Source organism: Lactuca saligna, chromosome 1 (assembly GCF_052625555.1).
Source record: "Lactuca saligna cultivar CGN05327 chromosome 1, ASM5262555v1, whole genome shotgun sequence".
Lineage (NCBI taxonomy): Eukaryota > Viridiplantae > Streptophyta > Magnoliopsida > Asterales > Asteraceae > Lactuca > Lactuca saligna.
The window spans coordinates 48,925,007-48,945,143 of NC_136417.1; the positions used below are offsets into that span (position 1 = coordinate 48,925,007).

Below are 20,137 nucleotides of genomic sequence, written 5' to 3' on the forward strand. Positions count from 1 at the left end.
TTTTAATAATTAAATCTAGTAATAATAATTTGAACTGTAGTTGCTAGTGTTATACGGGATGATCCGATAAGAGCTCAAATGTTTAGTTGAGCCGATACAGGTTATAGTGCATTTGTGGCCTCCCTTATTTTAGTGAAATCATGGAACAAAAACATGACCTCGCTTAGTTTGAAGGATGCAATATGTTTAGCATCGTGTACCAGAAATGTATCCAGGAAAATTATTATCTTTAACCAATAAAGGTTGAAGTTGAGCGCCCCTGCTTAAGCATGTAGGGTTTTGAGTGAAAAAAAAATGAGATACATGTAAAAGAGAGAGAGAGAGAGAGAGAGAGAGAGAGAGAGAGAGAGAGAGAATTACAAAAAGAAGTTTGAAGAATTTTTGGAGCATCAGAGTCAAAGTATGAAGAACAAAGATCAAAATTCCAAAGAATCAAAAGTTGAAGATACCAAAAAATTGAAGATCAAATATCAGAAAAGTGAAGAACTCCAAAAGAGCATCATAATGGTATCAAAAATTGTAATTGTCTAGATTATGTATGCTTGGGTTGCTCAACCAAAAATACCTTGAGGTTAGGAGGTTTCTGCGGATGGATTCGGAGGGATGCATAAAATTATCATTGTTCGGAAAAAGTGGGGGAGTGTTTATGAAGATTGTGAGTATTTAAAGTATGGGGGTACTTTAGGAAAAATTTAGACACAAATGCATGCGTTGAGGTCTTGGCATAATGGCTGAGCTGGAATTGGATTGTTCTTTGAAATGCTAGTGATGAAAGTTTGAGTTTAAATAAGTAGATTTGCTTGAGGACAAGCAAAGCCTAAGTGTGGGGTATTTTGATATTTCCATATTTAAACGTATTTTTAGGCAATATTTAAGTGCAATTATATATATCCTTTGGTCATATGCATAGAATAATGATACTTATAAGGTTAAATTATATTTTGCAGCCAAAAAGAAGGCATTTTGAAGAAAGGGACTAAATGCATTAAAGGATGGAACTTTGGAGGTTGAAGGCTTGAAAGACAAGAAAAACACCCAAAAAGACGTACTCACGACGTGAACAGTTGATGGTTCACGACGTGAGTATAGAAAGTTAGAAGATAAGCATCCGGGGAGAGGAATCCTTGGCGATCACGATAACTTCGAGTTCACGATGTGAGTTTTAAATTCTCATGACGTGAACAGTGACTTTCGAGAAGATATATATACCCTTCTCCGTTACGATTAAAAAGACTTTTGGCTGAAGGAAGAGGTTCTAGGAGGCGAATTACTACAGAAGAAAGGTTCTGGAAAAGGCTTTTCAACACCAAGAGAGTAAAAGTTCATAATTTGTTTACTTGTTTAATACTTATGAACGTGTTTTCTTATTTCAATTGTGTTTATGTGTTAGTTGCTACTATGAGCAGCTGAATCTAGCTACTCTTATCTAGCTAGATGAAGCTTATAACTTATGAATAGCATAATTTTATATGGATTTATTTAGTTGGTGAATTGCTTGTGTTTGATTTATTGTTACCTAGCATGCTTATGTTATTACTTTAAGTTGCCCTAATTCATATTGTGTGTAGCATAGTGACCATTAACTGCATGAACATGATAACCTAGTAAATTAATGAACATTGAATTGCTAGAGCTAGGATCAACCATAATCTTAGTTAGTAACTGAAGTAATTAACTTTTTGTGCTAGAGAACATAAATGATGACCATAATTGTGTTTGCATGATAAATCTTACATAGCATATTCATAATATAATTGGTTTCGTGTTTAATTGTGTGTGACCATACATAGTTATACATGAATTAATTACCTATTGGTAAATTTAGACATAAATTACTAATATAATAACAACCAACTTGATAATCCATAATCATTAGCTAGCTATAAGGACGAAGTGGATCCGAACTAGATAGGAGTGTTTTTAATTATTGATTGAGTTTTTGTTAAAGAATTAAGTTCATCTAAACTTGCAAAATTAGATAAAACCCCTTTTAGCTTAATAATAGTTAGATTAATTTAGTAGTGAATAGATTAATTAATAATATCGTTCCATGTGATCGACACCCAACTTACCTAAGCTATACTGTAATCTGAGTAGGTACACTGCTTACAAGTGCATAGTTATTCTAAGTTTGTTAGGTTATAAATATTAAAATTAGTGGGTACTTCCGTGTACATCAGATGATCTGACGAGAGATTATGGATTTATAGGCCAATAGAAAATATATAGAATGTTGTCAAGGCCTATATTATATTCAAGGCTAATTTTGTCTTATGGCTTATGATGTTTTGTTTATTCTTTTGACCTATATTGATGATGACATCCCGAGTTTTGTAATATAATGAAAATATATTTCTTTAAGAAATGATTTTATAAAATTTTATCATATGTTGTTTTGGGAACAAATTCTGCAACTCTTTTCTTGGAAAGATTACTCTGATTTTATTATAAAAGCATAAACGAAATCATACTTTTCTGGCCGTGAATTTGGGGATGTCACACATTATCCCGATTTATAATGACTAAATTTAGACAACTAATTGATCGTATCAATTTAGTTTGTGATCAGACATGCACTTGAGATGTCGGCAACAAATCATCAAGGTGCCTAAACATATATTTTTAATGTTAAGGCAAAAGGAACGAATTACTTTGATTACATAGTCATACATTTTACTAACCAAATCATGTACATAATTATTCTTTATAGCACTCGGTTACGAGATGTGTTTGGGTAAACCAATGCACAACTGATATGTAAACTACAAACTATATATCTCCACTTAAGAATAGTAGGTATTATTATCTTAGAATTACTCGTGATAAAATCCATGAAGTAATCTCTAAGCGTGGGTTGATCCAATACTTAAAATCTCTAGTTTAAAAGTACTCATGAATATTGTAATAATTCCAATTACAATGTCTTAACCTCAATTGACAAACTACAATCAACTCATGACAGTCTTAATCACTACTTACTTCCAAAAGTATGAGTGATTATGGAATTTTGAAAATTATGAAAATTACTCAGGGAAGTAAACATGCAAAGTGAAACACAATAATAAATTAATTAACTATGATTTCAAACATACTGCATATAAATAATTCTTTTTATTAAATCACCATAGCAATTATGAATTTAATCATTGTATAATGTTTTGAGCAATCACCTAACCACATGGATTAGATAACATCAGTCATGCCTATGTTATGAACATGTATACTATGGTTGTCTAGGGTCCTTCTTTTGTGAACAGATCCGCTAGACACTATTCAAATGATGCACATTTCACAATTCCAATTTCTTATCATTATGTAAGATGTAGTGGAAATTCATCTTTACATGCATTGTCTTCTTTGATGTCCATGCTCTTAATTCATAGAGACCAAACTTACGATATTACATAATTATCCATTGGAACTTGTTATTTAGAACAATTCCATGGTAACGAAGTCTCAAATTCAAGATACACTTCTTGAATACTTCTCTTGCATTAAAGGTTCCAACTCACATGTAGATTCTATAAGCATCTCCCATAATGGAAACATTTCCATATTTCCATATGACAATCAATTTTAACCAAGAATCACATCAATCCAGAACATGTCACTATGGTCCGTCCTAACACTATCATGCTCTCATCTGTCCGCAAGCAACCATTCCTTGGTAAACCTCAGAATATTCTTGACAATAGTTTAACATATTTTTTTATATGAAATTCTAATCTTTTTCAGACAACGCTAAAGGCATTTGAAAAATTAGAATAACCGAACATTATAGTATTTGTGATCGATCCTATAGCATAAGCATATAGGACTCGACTTATTAAGTCCTACATAAGGATTTGATATTTGTTCAATCTCTTGCTATTATATTTCTATATATCGAATATCCTATGTTGAAACATTTCAACATAATATTCATGTATGTCTTTGACTAAGTTCTATTAAACTATATGATCTAAACCTTTAGACTCGAAATGAGGTATGAGTGCCATCTCCCCTAATTCCATTGTAGCAAAACATTTTCCTAACTTTGCAACTTTCAAACATAGAGACATAGTTCCCTACAAACAATATTGTCAACTTGCAATACCAACATAACAATTATGCACCCACTAGTTTTGACATGTACCCAGAAATTAATTAGACTGCTAGAAATCAATACCCTTGACTTTATTATGGAAGTGTAAATTTTTGTTACATGATGCTTCGATAAATCTTTAACTAGAATTCTTAAGCTTTTACAACTTTTTTGGATAATGTGTGTGTTTAAACCCTTTCGATACAGATATATATCCCTCAAAAGTTCAAATAATTACTTGTCATTCCTCATAATTTGAAATATAAAGAGTGATTTCCTAATCATATTGTGACTTTGAGAATGCAATTTACACAACCAACATCCATATAGATCAGATCTTCAAAATATATTAACAAAAGTATTTCATCATGATCATTTTCAAAAATTAGAGCGAAAACATAGCCACTTAGATTTTATGGTGCATAAGTTCCCATCCATTTGAGTCTATTGTTTCCAACCTATAGTCGTAAGATAAGGTTTAGGACAAACCAAATTCACATTTAGTTTCTTTCATGGACTGAACTTTTCTATTTTCTTTTCTTGACTTCTGGCAGCTCAAGGACCTATCAGTGCTTCCATGTTGGTAGTAGCTCACCCATATTGACCAATATACTTTTATTGAATAACATTTTTTTTCCTTTTGTTGTGAAATGAAGATCATAGAACTCATAAACATTGCCAATTCAACTGGAAGTGCTCAACAATTAGAGTATGTCAAATTAAACACAAAGGTTATACACTTTAGGTCGCGTGCTAGTGATAACTAAAAGGATCACTCTCGGTTGACTCTTATATGTTCTCAAGATCAATACAACTCCCACTGACTTATTGACATATGAGTTTTCTCTTAAGGAACATTCCTTATCGACTTAAAACAAATATTCAAAAGTTTTGTGGATTCCCAACAAGAAAACACTTCATAGAATTGATCTCGGTTTATATTTTGTTTCTCAGTTAACGAAAAACATCAAAACTCTAATTCTAATCGTGCTAGAGTAAGGAAAGAATTCGTTACTCCACATATTACAAGGTATCTTAATCCTTTTTAGTTTGAAATGAGTTTCAAGATATGATTTGTAGTCACTAGAGCATCGATCTAAAACTTGACTAGAACAATGTAGGATTCATCGATGAACGCACGATTTCCAATAATCTTTGATTCCTTTCTTAGTCTTACAATTGTACTAAGATGTTCTTTGAGGATTAAGCACGATACTAAAGTACTCTCCTTTCTTTTTGTATTAGATAATCTTTTATCTTTCTGCCTAATAGATTCTTAAATTCGTTCCGATACACTTTAGACCTTTTCAAAAGTATCAGAATTATGCTTAATCTTATCAACATAATCATATTTATTGAATCATTAGTAAATCGTGATGAATAGAGTTGTTGTCCATTCAGGTAAATATGAACGGTCTATATCAACATGTATTAGATCCATCAATCCTTCACTTCTTTCATATGAGCATGTGAACAATGATTCATTCATAGTTTTCCAATGAACAAGATTCTCATGCATCATGGAATTTGAATTGTACGAGTCCAAGTTTCTATCCAATTGAGACTTGGTGATGAGATTTTTCTTCACTTGGTCAATTATGATAGTTCCACAAGCACGTTCTTGAAGAATCAATATCCACTATTAATATTGCTATTTTGAGAAACATAACCAACACTTCTCATTAATTCCATTGCAAGGAAATATAAGATAAGGCAACTATAGAAACCAAAACTTCTTTTTATTGCTAAAAGGAAAATTAGAACAAGTCCTTACAATGCAGAAAAATGAAAAACTAGATTTCTAGACATCTCCGAAGAGTAATCTAATAAAACTATCCTAACTCCTTAGTAGTAGTGCCAAATTATGACCATCGAACTATGTGACAAAAGTACATTTCTCATGATCAGATTTACCTCACTTTACTCAAGCTTCCTTTCTTCTTTTAGATCCTGCAATGCCATTAAAATGTGATCATCGCATCATGTATTAAGATTATAAGAATAAGAACTTATGGACTTAGATAATGGATGTAGATGAAGTAGAGTCACACAAATTAACTACCCAATCTTTAAGATCCTCCAAGTATTTTGGGCAGCTTCACAACCAATGTCCCTTTAATTGGTAGTAAAAGAAAATGGATTCTTTGGGTTTATCACACATAATGATCCCAAAATTGAACTCTTTCTTACCATACGATCAAAAGGTTTGATCTTGGGTGGACCCTTTCGATTTCGGAGAGAAATCCTTTATGGATCACCAATGTTACCATTTTCATTGTCCATGGAACTCTTGGAATTAGACTTTTTAAGCAACTATGCTTCAGATGTGTTCTTAAGTATTCCTGCTTCAACAACTATCAACATCTCGATTAGATCAATTAGGGCCACGTCAATATTCCTCATATAAAAGTTCTCTATGAACCGACTATATGACTTTTGAAGCGAGAGAAGAACCAAGTTAATGGCTTGTTCCTTCGGAAAAATGACACCTATTATACCCAATTTTCCATTGTATGATTTCATTTTCAGAACATGCATACATACAGAGTTTCCATCTTGATGTTTACATGCCAATAAGGCAGAAGTAGTCTCGTATCTTTCAACTTGAGGAAAACCTGACGTTTGAAGAGTCACAAGAGGATGAGGTGGAAGAATTGAAAATAGATGATGGTCAGCGCCAACATTAATCAATAAAGGTAAAATGTTTTCACCTTGACTCGAATGTGGAATACCATCTCTAGAAAAACGAGGGAAAACATTTCTAGAAGAATGAGGAAGACCATTTCTACCTTCATAAGAAATCTAAAGTGGGAGATGAGTGAATTCAAGCTACTTGATTTTAATCCTTAATTATTAACCCATAAATTAAATGAAGGCTAGGATCCATATTTTCGATTCAAACTTTGAAGAGGGATGTCGTAACCAAATTATGAATCTATTTTAGGTAGGTAAGGCTTTTACCAATTCCAATCTTATGAAACTCCCAGATCTTTTGAGATTCATTGAATCTTATCAATAGCATGTTTAATCTTGGATTATGCTCTTACTAATAGCAACTGAGATGTTGAGGATCACAATTAACATGTGAATAACCACGCAATATTGCTTGATAGCCTCAAGGTCATTTATCATCTCGAATTGATGTGCTGGTAATCCACACACACTCAGTTAATAATGATAATTTTTTATTTGTCCGTCACCGTAACTTTATGGTCCCAAATTAGTGTGTCAGTTAGCCACTCACACTCTACTAACGGCATATGAAGAGTGATGTGAATTTTCATGGATTAGCATATACTTCACCTTTTGTTAAACGTAACTAGACTGGGATTTATCAAATAGGTTCTAGTACTTTAATAGCATTATACTTTTAGAGGTTATGTTATATCAAACCCATTCGGTTAATGATTATCTACCATACAAGGGAGCAGTAGGTGAGAGTGGGCACCCATTGAATAGTAATTTTATAGGTTATTATCCTTATACCCCCCTCCCCCCCTTCGAGTATTGCTTTATGAATGAGACATACTATTGATTTGACTGACTTGTCTTATATATATATATATATATATATATATATATATATATATATATATATATATATATATATATATATATAATATTAAATATTTAGTCATATAAAGTATAAGGTGTCTTTTTAAATCCTTTCAAAATACAAGGTTCAAACATTAATTATCTATATTAATTAATCAGCTTAAACCTAGTATGATTTCATGATTATCTTTTAACTAGTCTAATACATAAATTAATTATTAATTTCATAAGGGATAATTCAATTTAATTTATCTAATTAAAAATAATTAAGTAAGGATATTTTCTAATATTTAGGGTTTCATTAATTATCATTCAAGGAATTGAAAATTTTGGAATCAAGCAGAATCAATACTAGATAATTACCAAAAATAATACCATTAATTAGATTAGGCAAATAACAACTGAAATTCTAGAAAAACGCATCTCATGTCATGACAGTGTCTCTATTACGTCTTGAGATCAGTAATTTTTTATTTTTTTTGAAAACTGTTTGTTCAATTCATCTCATGTGCAATCAATGTTTGACACGCCAAAGCTTTGATACCATTGATGGGTTTTCTTGAATAAAACAATCATGTACAATGTGGAAAACACTTAACAATTAAGAGGGTACATGCATCCTATAAAGGGTATATGTCATAACACTTTAAAGGCAACATACACTGAATAACAAAACTAGCATAAACCTTAATATAATTGAAATCATGGGACTAGGGTTACATAACTTTGATTTGTTGTAGTAAACAAATAACTTCAATTCTTTGTAGTTGTTGGACTTGGAAAGCTTAGCACCAAAAGGATGATGTCTCTAATGACTCACACTCAAAACTTAAAAGTAGAATACAATAAGAGAGAAGAGGGAGGAGATTTTCAGCCAAAGTATCATTGTGGGAAGATTATGCTCAAAAATCATAACCCTGAGGGTACTATTTATAGTGTGGATGAGACAAGAAAACCATTAGATTTGAATAATAAAATATTCATATTTATTCTATTCAAATATGATATCCTTATCAACATTAGGAATATTCTAGAAACACTAGAACACTCCCAAATTCCGTTCATTGCTATATTGTTGGATCTAAGCCCTTTTGGGTTAGGGTTTGAGTTTTTTGTGTTAGGAGAGGTAATTAATGGGTAAAGTTGGTAAAGCACTTTACCTTTCTAGACGTATTTCCATCTTGGATCCAGAAGATAAGCCCTTGATTTGAAGAATAGGGACTCAATGTATTAAGAAGGTTGGTAGACTGAAGAACTCAATGAGTTGTTCTGGAAGTGTCCCGACTCTGTTGGAAAAAGAGGGACTCGACGAGTTGGATCATTATATCACGATTAAGTGGTTTATGGAAACTCAGCTAGTTGAAGAGTAACTCGGCCAACTCAGATGCTTGACTTTGACTTTGACCTTGATTAAAGTTGACCCGTAAGTGGTTACGAGTATGAAAGGGTACTTAAAGGAAATCTTTTATGTTTAGGAGCTTGAGTTGGGATGATATTCGGAGCCGAGGATTTTTGTAACACTCAAAAATTTAAGCCAAATTTAAATTTTCAAAAACACGTCGAATTCATTAAAACATTACAACTTTGTTTTCAAAAGACATTTATATCAGAGTTTTCCCAGAAACATAACACAATAGGAGGAGTGGTACGATCATGCCTTTGCCTTGCTGCGATCCCCTGAGGTACCTGAAACAATAAACTGAAACTGTAAGCCCGAGAGCTTAGTGAGTTACCCCCAAAATACCGATACACATACAGTCCACATAGTACTATCAACGTTAGCATATCATATCAATCAAAAACAGAACAACATGCACTGGGTCCACAGCTTTACAAGTTCGACTACCCTTGGGCCCTCAATACGAGTCTGGAATGCCTAACAGGCCCTCAGCTCGTATCTGGAATGCCATCGAGCCCTCAATACGAGTCTGGAATGCCTATCGGGCCCTCAGCTCGTATGTGGAATGCTCTCGGGTTTGTTGGCTACCGCACGGAGCAGTACAACCTCAACCCACCCCACATAACATGTTGACATGTAACAGATAAATGCACATACAGGTAATCAATCAGTATCACAGGCAGTCCTACAGATATACCCGACTAGCATATCAACTCAACATATCAATAACTACTAGTATATCAAATCCATTGGGTCAGCCTTGGTGCCTTAGACCCCTTAGTATAGTGAGGATAACTCACCTCGCAACTGTCGTTGGAAATAAGAAAGCTCAACTACCGGGTCCAACACGAACTCCACCACCTAAAAGTACTACACGACCTTTTCCATAAATCTCCCAATCCCAGAAACCCACAGAATTCAATTGGTCAACCCCTTGGTCCAAGTCAAAGTCCACAGTCAGAGTCAACAGTCTATGTTGACTCGACTCGCCGAGTGTAGGTCGCCGACTCGCCGAGTTCTTCCTGAGTTCAAGAGGTCGTGAAATCCTCGATTTGCTCGCGGAGGTCTCCTTTTAACTCGTCGGGTTCATATGCGGCCAAGATTTTGGGAGAAACCCTAGCCAACTCGCCGAGTTTTCTAACACTCGCCGAGTTCAAGGCAATCTTCAACGAACTAGCCGAGTTGTTCATCCAACTCACTGAGTTCATGGCCATCTTCAACGGACTCGCCGAGTCCCTTAATCAACTCACCGAGTCCATGCAGATGCTCTTTAAGCCATGGCAAGGCCCCAAATTACAGATCCAAGCTCCTAAGGCACGTTTATCACGTAAAGTTGCAATCTTTACGTACATGCAAGGCTCTAAAGGCCCGAAATGATCAATCGAAGCTCTTTAATAGAGTTTTACACCTTGGGAGAGCTTCAACCTTGCACAATCTGGGAACTTTATGGATCTAGAGGTCAAGGGAAGTCCAGATCTGAAGTTATAACTTCATATCTTAGCTTAAACATGGAGAGTCCTTCATAACACCCATCCAAGGGAGGTTCAAAGTGAAAAGAGCTTAAGGAATAGCCTATTACCTTCCAGAGAGTGATGTCTGATGCAATCCCTTAACTTTTCTCGAGTTCCTGGCCTTGCTCTTTCCTTGCTTCTTCAAATGCTTCCTTCCAAGGTTATTCCTTCAAGCTTGGACACCACAGAACACACACACGTTTTAGGGTTTGAGAGGGACAAGAAGCATAAGGGGAGGCTGGTGGAGGCCAATGATCCTTTAAATAGGGTGTAAAACCCCCAGAACTTAGGGTTTCATCTGCCAGCTCCTACTCGCCGAGTCCCTCGGTGGACTCGCCGAGTAGGTCGCTAAACACACATTCCATTCCCACTGCTACTCGGCGAGTAGGGCAACTAACTCACCGAGTAAGACATAAAACCAATTATTCTTTAATTAAATTTATACCTGGAATCGAAACGTTACAATTCTCCCCCACTTGAACTAGACTTCGTCCTCGAAGTCTGCTGCGGTGAATAGTCCCGAATAATGTTCTCGCATTTCTGCCTCTGCCTCCCACGTCCATTCGGATCCCTTCCGATGCTCCCATTGTACCTTCACCAAAGGTATTTCCTTGTTCCTTAGTATCTTCACCTTTTTCTCCAGTACGGCCACGGGCCTCTCCACATAGTTCAGGCGCTCATCGACCTGAATATCATCCAGCGACACCACCGCCTCCTGATCCGTAACGCACTTTCGCAGCTGCGAAACGTGGAAAGTGTTGTGTATCCGAACAAGCTCCTTCGGCAGCTCTAACCTGTAAGCCACCTTGCCAACCCTGGCAGTGATCCTGAACGGTCCGATATATCGGGGACCCAATTTTCCCCTCTTCCTGAAGCGGATCACGCCCTTCCAGGGCGAGACCTTGAGGAGTACCATGTCCCCCACCTGAAATTCCAACTCGGATCAACGTTTGTCAGCATAACTCTTCTGTCGACTCTGAGCGGTCTGCAAGCGCTGTCTAACTTGCTGGATCTTTTCGGTAGTCTGCAAAACCACCTCTGTACTACCCATTACCCTATGTCCAACTTCGCCCCAACAAACCGGGGTGTGACATCTCCGCCCGTACAACAGCTCGAATGGCGGGGCGCCCAGACTAGAGTGATGGTTGTTGTTGTATGCGAACTCCGCAAGCGGTAGGTAGGAGTCCCAGCTCCCACCGAAATCAATGACACATGCCCTCAACATGATCGTACACCCATGTTGAAGGTATCTATCGCGTATCTATAGATTTGAGTGTTACAAGTTGGTATCAGAGCCTTAGTTTGAGTGAATTGGAGGAACATTCGTGTGAATCCAGTCTCAAATCGAGGAAAGATTTTCAAAATGGTTTTAAATGGTTTTCAAAACAAGTAAAGGAGGATGCAGGGTGTACGATCAGTCGGAGCCAGTAAGTAAACCCCAAAATACCATACAGTTATTTGATATTGTGATATGTTAGAACAACATGCTAGTACTAGGCTAGGGATCTTCAGGAATTGCATGATAGAATTGCCTGATTATATGATGCCTAATAGCCTAGGGATCTCTTATGTGAGATTAACATCATTACTGTAGTTGTCTAATGTATGCATCACAATTGTACCTAATTAAGATCTTATAGCCTGAGAATGTTTGATTTGGCCTTATGTTCTGTTCTTGTTTGATTGGGAGCTTGGGGTAGGATTGGATATTTGAAAGTCTATAGGGTCTAGCGTTATGTATGACTAGCATACATTAGTCCTGCAGGGTTGGTGGAAGTTTCACGGATAAGAGGGATTGAGTGAGACCGAGAGGTCAGTTGTGAGATATTTAGCATTCCTCTAGGAGTGAGGGTTGATCGCTCGCCTTGTTGTGCATATTGTTAGGGTGTTGTGGGGATACTTGGGACGAATATGGGTAAGTGTGGAAGGTAGTAGCGGCCCATGCTACTTAAAGCACAGAACCTATACGCGTGCCAAGTAAGTCGCAATCCCTAGGGTTAGTAGGGAGTTGGCTCCCAAAGATTTATATGAATTATCTAATATCTTTTGCTATGTTTCAGAATGGTGATGACGAGACACTTCGTGGTTGGATCCGGTTCGGGATCAGGATTGGGGAATGGAGGTCAGGAAGGGCCGACAGCACCTGAGCTAGTGGTGCAGATGGGTACAGAGGAGTTAGATGCCAGGATTCGGGAAATCCTGCATGATGAGGTTGCTGCTGCATTTCGGGCTCAGTTACCAGAGATGTTCGGGTCGATTAAGACTGCTATGGTGGAGTATTTTGATGAGCGCTATGCAACCCTTGCAGAGACAGCCGTCGCAGCAGCTGCATCAGCTGTATCAGCGACGGGGGGAGGAGTTAATAGGGGTTTTCAGTACAGGGACTTCGATAACACGAAGCCCCCTACTTATGATGGGACGCAGGATCCCATCAAGGCTATGAGGTGGATTTCAGATGTGGAGGGGTGTTTCTTCACCTGCTCGTGTCCTGCTGACCAGAAGGTCAGGTGTGCTCTAAACCTGCTTAGGTCGGGGGCCAAGGACTGGTGGAGGCTTGCGACTGGGTCATACTCTGATGATCAGAGAGCTGTTGTTACTTGGGAGCAGTTCATGGATATGTTCCATGCCCATTACATTCCACGGGTTGAACGGGAGCGATTGTCACAGGAGTTTTTGAGTTTGAGACAGGATGGGGAGTCGGTGACGGGGATTACCCGGATGTTCACTGAGAGGGCGATGTTTTGCCCGGAGTTTGCTTCAGAGGAGGCTCAGATGACCCGTTATCTGAGCATGCTCAAGACGGATATCCGTTAGTTTGTGTCTACCCAGCGATGTGATACTCTTCTAGAGTTGCAGGAGGCCGCCAGACGGCGTGAGTTGGAGATTGAGCAACAGTTGAGAGAACAGCGGCAGGCCCCGACACATTCTCAGCCAGCGCCGAAGCGGTCTCAGACCGCTGATACTCGGACTGGGGGTCAGCAAAGCCGCACATGTGGGACGTGTGGCAAGGGTCATTCTGGTGTGTGTCGAGCTGGTAGTGGATGCCACAAGTATGAAAGGGAAGGGCATTACGCGAGGGACTATCGCCAGGCCGCTCCAATTCAGAGTCTGAGGTTATGTTACCATTGTGATCAGGTTGGCCATTTGAAGGCCAACTGCCCGTTACTTTGAGGCTCCAGCGCCGACTACTTTGAGGATCACGGATGGGAGACCAGTCAGGACCGAGCCTCCAAAGGTTCAGGGTCGTGCCTTCCAGCTTACAGCGGAGGAGGCCAGAGCAGCACCGGATGTGGTTGCTGGTATGTTTCTATCCTTATCTCGTTATTTTTATATCTGTTGCATTCTTATCTGTGGCACCCATGGTTAGGTACGTTTTTAGTGAACTCCTTGCCTGCCTTGGTCTTATTTGACTCGAGGGCGAGTCGGTCTTTCGTATCTCAGACATTTAGTAGGGGGTTCAGTGCACCAGTAGGCGAGTTAGAGTGTCCGTTGCGAGTGTCTATCGCCAACGAACACGGGGTTTCTGCTTCTTCTGTTTATCGAGGGTGTGACTTAGAGATTTTCGGAGTGTCATTTCCGATAGATTTGATTCTGATTCCCATGGGGGAGGTATGCGTGATTGTAGGCATGTATTGGCTCAGTCGATTCGGTGCCATGATCGACTGTGAGGGGCAGCGTGTGGTAGTTCGAACCCCAAGTGGGGGAGAACTAATTGTTTATGGCGAGGGCACCAGAGTGGAATCAGGGTTTTGTTCAGCTGCCAGGGCACGGCAGTACCTTCAGCAAAGGCATGATCGTACCGCTCCTCCTATTGTGTTATGTTTCTAGGAAAACTCTGATATAAATGTATTTTGAAAACAAAGTTGTAATGTTTTAATGAATTCGACATGTTTTTGAAAATTTAGATTTGGCTTAAATTTTTGAGCAAAGGCATGATCGCGTATCTATCAAATTTTTGAGTGTTACAACTACTTTCCAGCATCCAAGGTGAGTTACCTTTCCTGTATGAGTGGGTTGAAGGCACCAATATCGAGACCCACTAGTAGTTGTTTATAGTAGAGATGATTATCTTTGTGATAATTGTCTGGTATGCCATTACCTACAGAGATTTATGTGCTTGGATGTTATGTTATTATGTGGTAGTAGTAGTGGTGAAATAGACCCCGTAACCGGTTGAAATAAATCGGAGGATAGGTCGGGCACCCAGATATGCCTGATCGGGTAGCTCGAGCACCCATATATGCTTGACAAGGTAGGTTTGGCACCCAGATATGCCTGACAGGGTAGGTCAAGCACCCATGTGTGCTTGACATGGTAGGTCGGGCACCCATATATGTCTGGCAGTATGTTTATGTTATGTTATTATGTGGTAGTTGTAGAGGTGAATAGACCCCGTAACCAGTTGAAATAAACTGAAGGGTAGGTCGGGCACCCAGATATGCCTGATAGGGTATATGGTAGGTTAGGCACCCAGATATGTCTGACAAGGTAGGCCAGACACCCAGATATGTCTGGTAATATATGATTATGTGGTATGATGGGGGGGGGGGGGGGGGGGGGGGGGGACTTACTAAGCTTCGTGCTTACAGTTTTCAGTTTTGATTTCAGGTACCTCTTCTTCAAAAGGAAAGGAGTCAGCATGAAAGCATCACACTATGATTTTCCACACATGGAATCTTTGGGTGTTGTACTTTGATGATGTTCTTATGCCATGTTTTGGATATTGATTTGGATTATGACATGTGATGTTACTATTGATGTTTTTAGACTACTAATTTTTATATTTATATAATTAAAAATGAAATTTTTAGTCTTACATTTTGGGATGTTACAACATGTGAAAACATTGGATTTTTTTGTTAAAATGTGGCTAGTTTATATTATTGGATGATATATATATATATATATATATATATATATATATATATATATATATATATATATATATATATATATAATTGTGTCGTCTTGTCTCGCCTTGAAAAACGTCAATGACCTCGCAATGTCTCTCAAAGCTTGAGGCTCGAATATGTCGTCAAGTTACGTCTTACGTTATTTAAAACTATGTAGAGAACTAAATTAAAAGAAAAATGTCTTGAGAACTTTTGTATGCCCATGTAATTTTAACACCAAATTTCGCATGTTAATTGGATTTGATTAATCCAAGAGCACTCACAAAAAAAAAAAAAAAAAAAAAAAAAAAAGTTGTATCAAAAATGATTTTTTTTAAATATATATATATATATATATATATATATATATATATATATATATATATATAAGGTTAAGTTTATGTGAAACCATTATATTTTGCGAGACGGACTAAACACACGATAAAAATACATTTTAGGGACCGTCCGAATTAATAAAAAATAACTTAATGACCAAACGTGCAAAGTATCCCAAACCACATGGACCATTCGTGTAATTTACTGAAAATTTTAAAATAATCGCAAAGATACCAAACACCATAATATAATAATAATAATAATAATAATAATAATAATACATATGATTACATTTTGGAGAATAAAAATCAAAAGTTAACTTTTTTCCAAATGTGATCGCCTGTTAACGGGTTATACCGTTATAGCACACGTCACCATTCAGGGTTTTTTTTTTGTTTTTTTTTTTTGAAACTCAAATAATTTTTCAGGTAAATGACTAAAAACGCAATTAATTGCGTGTAATTTGGCGTAAATCTAATTGAATTATTTAAACCAATGTTTTCTTTCTCTCTCAAGGTACAACTTAATCTTGAAGTAAAAACCCACCAGAAACTGGCACCTTTTCAACCTGTGTTTAAAGTCGATAGCAGAAACAGAAGAAGATTATAGGACTCTGCCTATCTTCCTCACTGACATTACACACACTTTCACCCAACCAAACTACAGTGTTTTCTTTTCCCTACTACTCTAGTAGGAAAGTACCAAAATGCCATCAATTTTCATCCACCTCAACCCCTTCCCTTTTTTTTCTCTCATTAAGTCATTGTGCTAAGATTAAGTGAAAAATAAACAACCAAAGTCTCAATGGATAGTGATAGTAAAACTACTCTACCGCTCATATAATAATAACATTTGCCAAATGTGACAATTCAAGATGTTACATTTGATTTCGACATTTGAAATAATAATGATGTTACATTTGATTTCGACATTTCAAATTTTAAGCACAAAATACATATAGAGTTAAGGAATTGGAAGTTGATTTTGCTTTAAAGTGAAATGTGATCTTAAACTTTAAAGTACACACGAATAACAAGTTAAAGGTACACATTAAATGAACCTTAATTTGTGTGCGATATAGATAAATAAATAAATAACGATAGTAACCTGTTACCGGCCTTTATTAAATCGACTCAAAAATATCGCGAAAATTTTGCAACTTTTTTTTTTCTTGGAATTTTTTTTTTTTTTCAAATATTATATTAAATAGAGTGACAAGTGCCAACTATTAACATAAATTCAATGTTTAGAATTTAGATTACACACAGACTAGCAACTATTAATAGATATGAAGTGTTACTTAAGATTACAATGAAGGGGTAGATTGGTCTATTCAAGGTTTTGATGACTAACCTGCATAGAGGTAGGTACATTCTGGATAAGGTAATCAGGAGATGTAATGTGCTTTGCATGTTTACCAAATTACAAAAAAACCAAGCTTCATGGATATCTGTTTAACCATAAAAAAGATATGATTGGTAAATGGTAATATGATTCATATAAGTAAAAAAATATAGATTAATTATATCAAAAGGTTGAAATTACTTACAGAAAGAAAGTGATGTTAATTACTCCATGATTTGGTGATGATTAAGTTCATTTAGTAGTTCAGTTAAAGATCCTGTAGTGTCGTTCACAATGTCATCTTTGCCCCTGCATACTAGCAACTGTTCTTGAAGAGATTGCACCAGTGCTTTAAGCTTTTGAATTTGTTTCTCTTGAGATAGGATTATCTAAGATATTGAGATAAAAATAAATAAATAAGCAGTTGAGAACTTGAAATGTTGTTCATGTTTGCACGATTAAAAATACTTGTTTTGTGGTAATTTTCAAGAAAGCTTGAAGCTTTTTAGTGAGGATTGACTTTCTTTTAGTTGTTGACATGTTTGTGAGAAGTTGTAATAAGGAGACATGCGAGGGGTAATTCGGTAATTGTCCTCTTAGATTGGTCCAGAAAGCATGAGGTCGGATATTGGTAATGAGATAAGAAAGGCGAGCATAATCAGGTGCTTAATAACCTCAAGAAGACCATGAATCATAGAATCTAAATATTATTCCATTATCAATCAAATATATAACATTTCCTTTTATCTAAAGTGACAAAAAAGAAGATGTATATGAGATTAAAAGGATTAACATAGTGGAATAGTAACAAAAGCCTTTAGTTAAGACCTATTAAACTTATTACATATCAACCTTTTAGCTTGATTAGGATAGACCACATACTAGAGACTTGGATCCAAGCCCAGTTGCAAATGAGCCCACAAGCCCAACAAATTGGAAAGTTTACAAAAAAATAAATAAATACTTCAAGAACACCAAAGGGAAGTCAAGTGCAAGTGAATAACTGGTTGAAGCAGTTGCATAGTGAGGAGATTTGAAAATTGAAATAGAGACATAGAGTCCATGTTTTGTAATTTTGGTATGTTGGTTACTTTTGTATTGTTAACAGAGCATTTGTAATAACACTACAAATTAACAGTTATTTTGGTCAGAGTTCAGAAAAGGGAGAGAACAAGTAGTTGAAGACTTGCCTTTTCTTTGATGGATTCTTCCCTCTCTAATACATATTGCTGCTTTTGTAAAAGAGCCAATGGCCTTGCTTCAACCTCATTTACAATATGCTGATTCCATTCAAATTGAGAAGTGAAGATCATCAACAACAGCAAGGAAACTAATAGAAGTGGCCTCGACATTGCCAGATTACCAATTCTTGTAATCACTGATAAAAGAAATTTTCATTTTGGCTAAATTAGAAAACCCGAAACCTCAAACTTACTAATTCATGAAAAGTCTACAAATTTCTAGCTAATGAGAAGTTATAGAAATCAATTCATGGAAGTAATTCATCCACATCGCCCTTCTCAGGTAAACCCTAATTATTTCTACGTTCTGGTAGGTGAATTGCACGTGCGATCTCTTCCTACACGACCCAAAGGATAACGTTGATTCTTTCCCCCAATTGAGGAGGGAGATGAATTCGTTTCTCCCTATCGGAATTCCACCTCACAGCTCTCTAATTTACCAGAAGCGAACAGGGCCAGTGTGCGATGATTACTTGAAAAGTTAAATCAACTAAATTCGAAGCCCTAGGAAACACATAGCATCATATTGACACAAATTGATGAGTTCGTGGTGCAGCATCAAACCAACAAAATACTTTATTGGAAATGCAAGTGTGTTCGACATTAATTCATGGATGTATGCATAAAATGCGCTTGAAATACAATTGAATTGAACAGTAAAAGAAGATTACCTTTGATGAAGATTAGTGTGCTTTGAAGACGGCGGAAACCGCGTGGATCGGAGATACCAAACCAGGTGTACGATTGAAATCCTTGAGAAATTTTGGGACTGATGTTGCCAGCTAACGGGGTAAGAGCATTTGTTTCAAAGAGACATCGTGGTCATACACAAAGGGGTGTTGACTGTTTAGGGAACTTTCGGATCGTACTATATTTTTGATATTCAAGTCTTGATCACTATCCAATATTGCTTCATGAGCAAAATAGAAAGTTGCACAAATTGGTTGCTACTTCATGTAAATAATCCTAATTACATTTGAAACGACAATTTGTCACACAAAAAAAATGATCTTTAAAGATATATGAAAATTATACATCTATGGTATGCCTTTGGAAAGGGCTAATCAACAATAAGATTATTGTCAAAGTGTCCATGAGCTAGACTAGTTAGTATAATGGGATATCATTCTCTGTATATAAATGAGTATCTAGGACAAGTATTTTTTCATATCTTGTTGGATCATGTTAAGATTTTTTTCATGAATTCATGAGACCTTGTTAATGTGTGGTATATGGGATCATGTTAGACCTTTTTCATAAATTTATTAGACCTTGTTAATGTGTGGGGCATCACGAATTCAACCGATAAAAAAAACATGCATAGTTTAAGCATAAACTTAGAAGAAAACACAAATGTGTGTAAATGTATGTTCTTAGATGTATAAGAGTAGAACTATTGATGTTATAAGAGTAGAACTATTGATGTTATATTGGTATTATAACGACAAGTGGTGGTTAGCATGTAGTTATAAATGTTTTTTGGCACCAAAATTATACCAACAATATTGGAAGGTGTATTAGTACACTACTTGGGTTGTATCGATATGCAATTCCTCACAGACTAATACACTGTCAAATATATATTAACATGTCACATGGATACCAAATACACATTTAACACTGAAAAGTATGACCACGTCAACAAGTGTTGCATGTATAACCCTTTAAGGGGTTATGCCCTTGATCACACCATTCGTCATGGTCATAACCTAACAAAGCATGTACAAATATTCTTTTTACAACTCCTCGAATATATCCAACTTAGCTTAAATCTC

The 20,137-nt window shown here is 36.5% G+C and overlaps 1 protein-coding gene across 1 annotated transcript; it reads right to left on the reverse strand.

Annotated features, from left to right (window-relative positions):
* Positions 1–17,005: 17,005 nt before the first annotated feature.
* On the reverse strand, positions 17,006–19,167 carry LOC145035732 (uncharacterized). Its single transcript, XM_078984235.1, has 4 exons — positions 19,034–19,167; positions 18,312–18,499; positions 17,327–17,510; positions 17,006–17,227 (listed from the first exon to the last, which is right to left on the reverse strand). Exons 2-3 carry the CDS (start codon positions 18,471–18,473, stop codon positions 17,346–17,348), a joined length of 327 nt encoding a protein of 108 aa, XP_078840361.1. The 5' UTR covers positions 18,474–18,499; positions 19,034–19,167; the 3' UTR covers positions 17,006–17,227; positions 17,327–17,345.
* Positions 19,168–20,137: the final 970 nt, after the last annotated feature.

What these genes read in the sequence shown, in the direction of transcription:
- LOC145035732 (XM_078984235.1), bottom strand. Translation starts at nt 18,473, where the DNA reads ATGTCGAGGCCACTTCTATTAGTTTCCTTGCTGTTGTTGATGATCTTC. An exon ending in AAGAATCCATCAAAGAAAAG is followed by an intron (nt 17,511 to 18,311) that starts GCAAGTCTTCAA and finishes TCAATATCTTAG; the next exon opens with ATAATCCTATCTCAAGAGAA.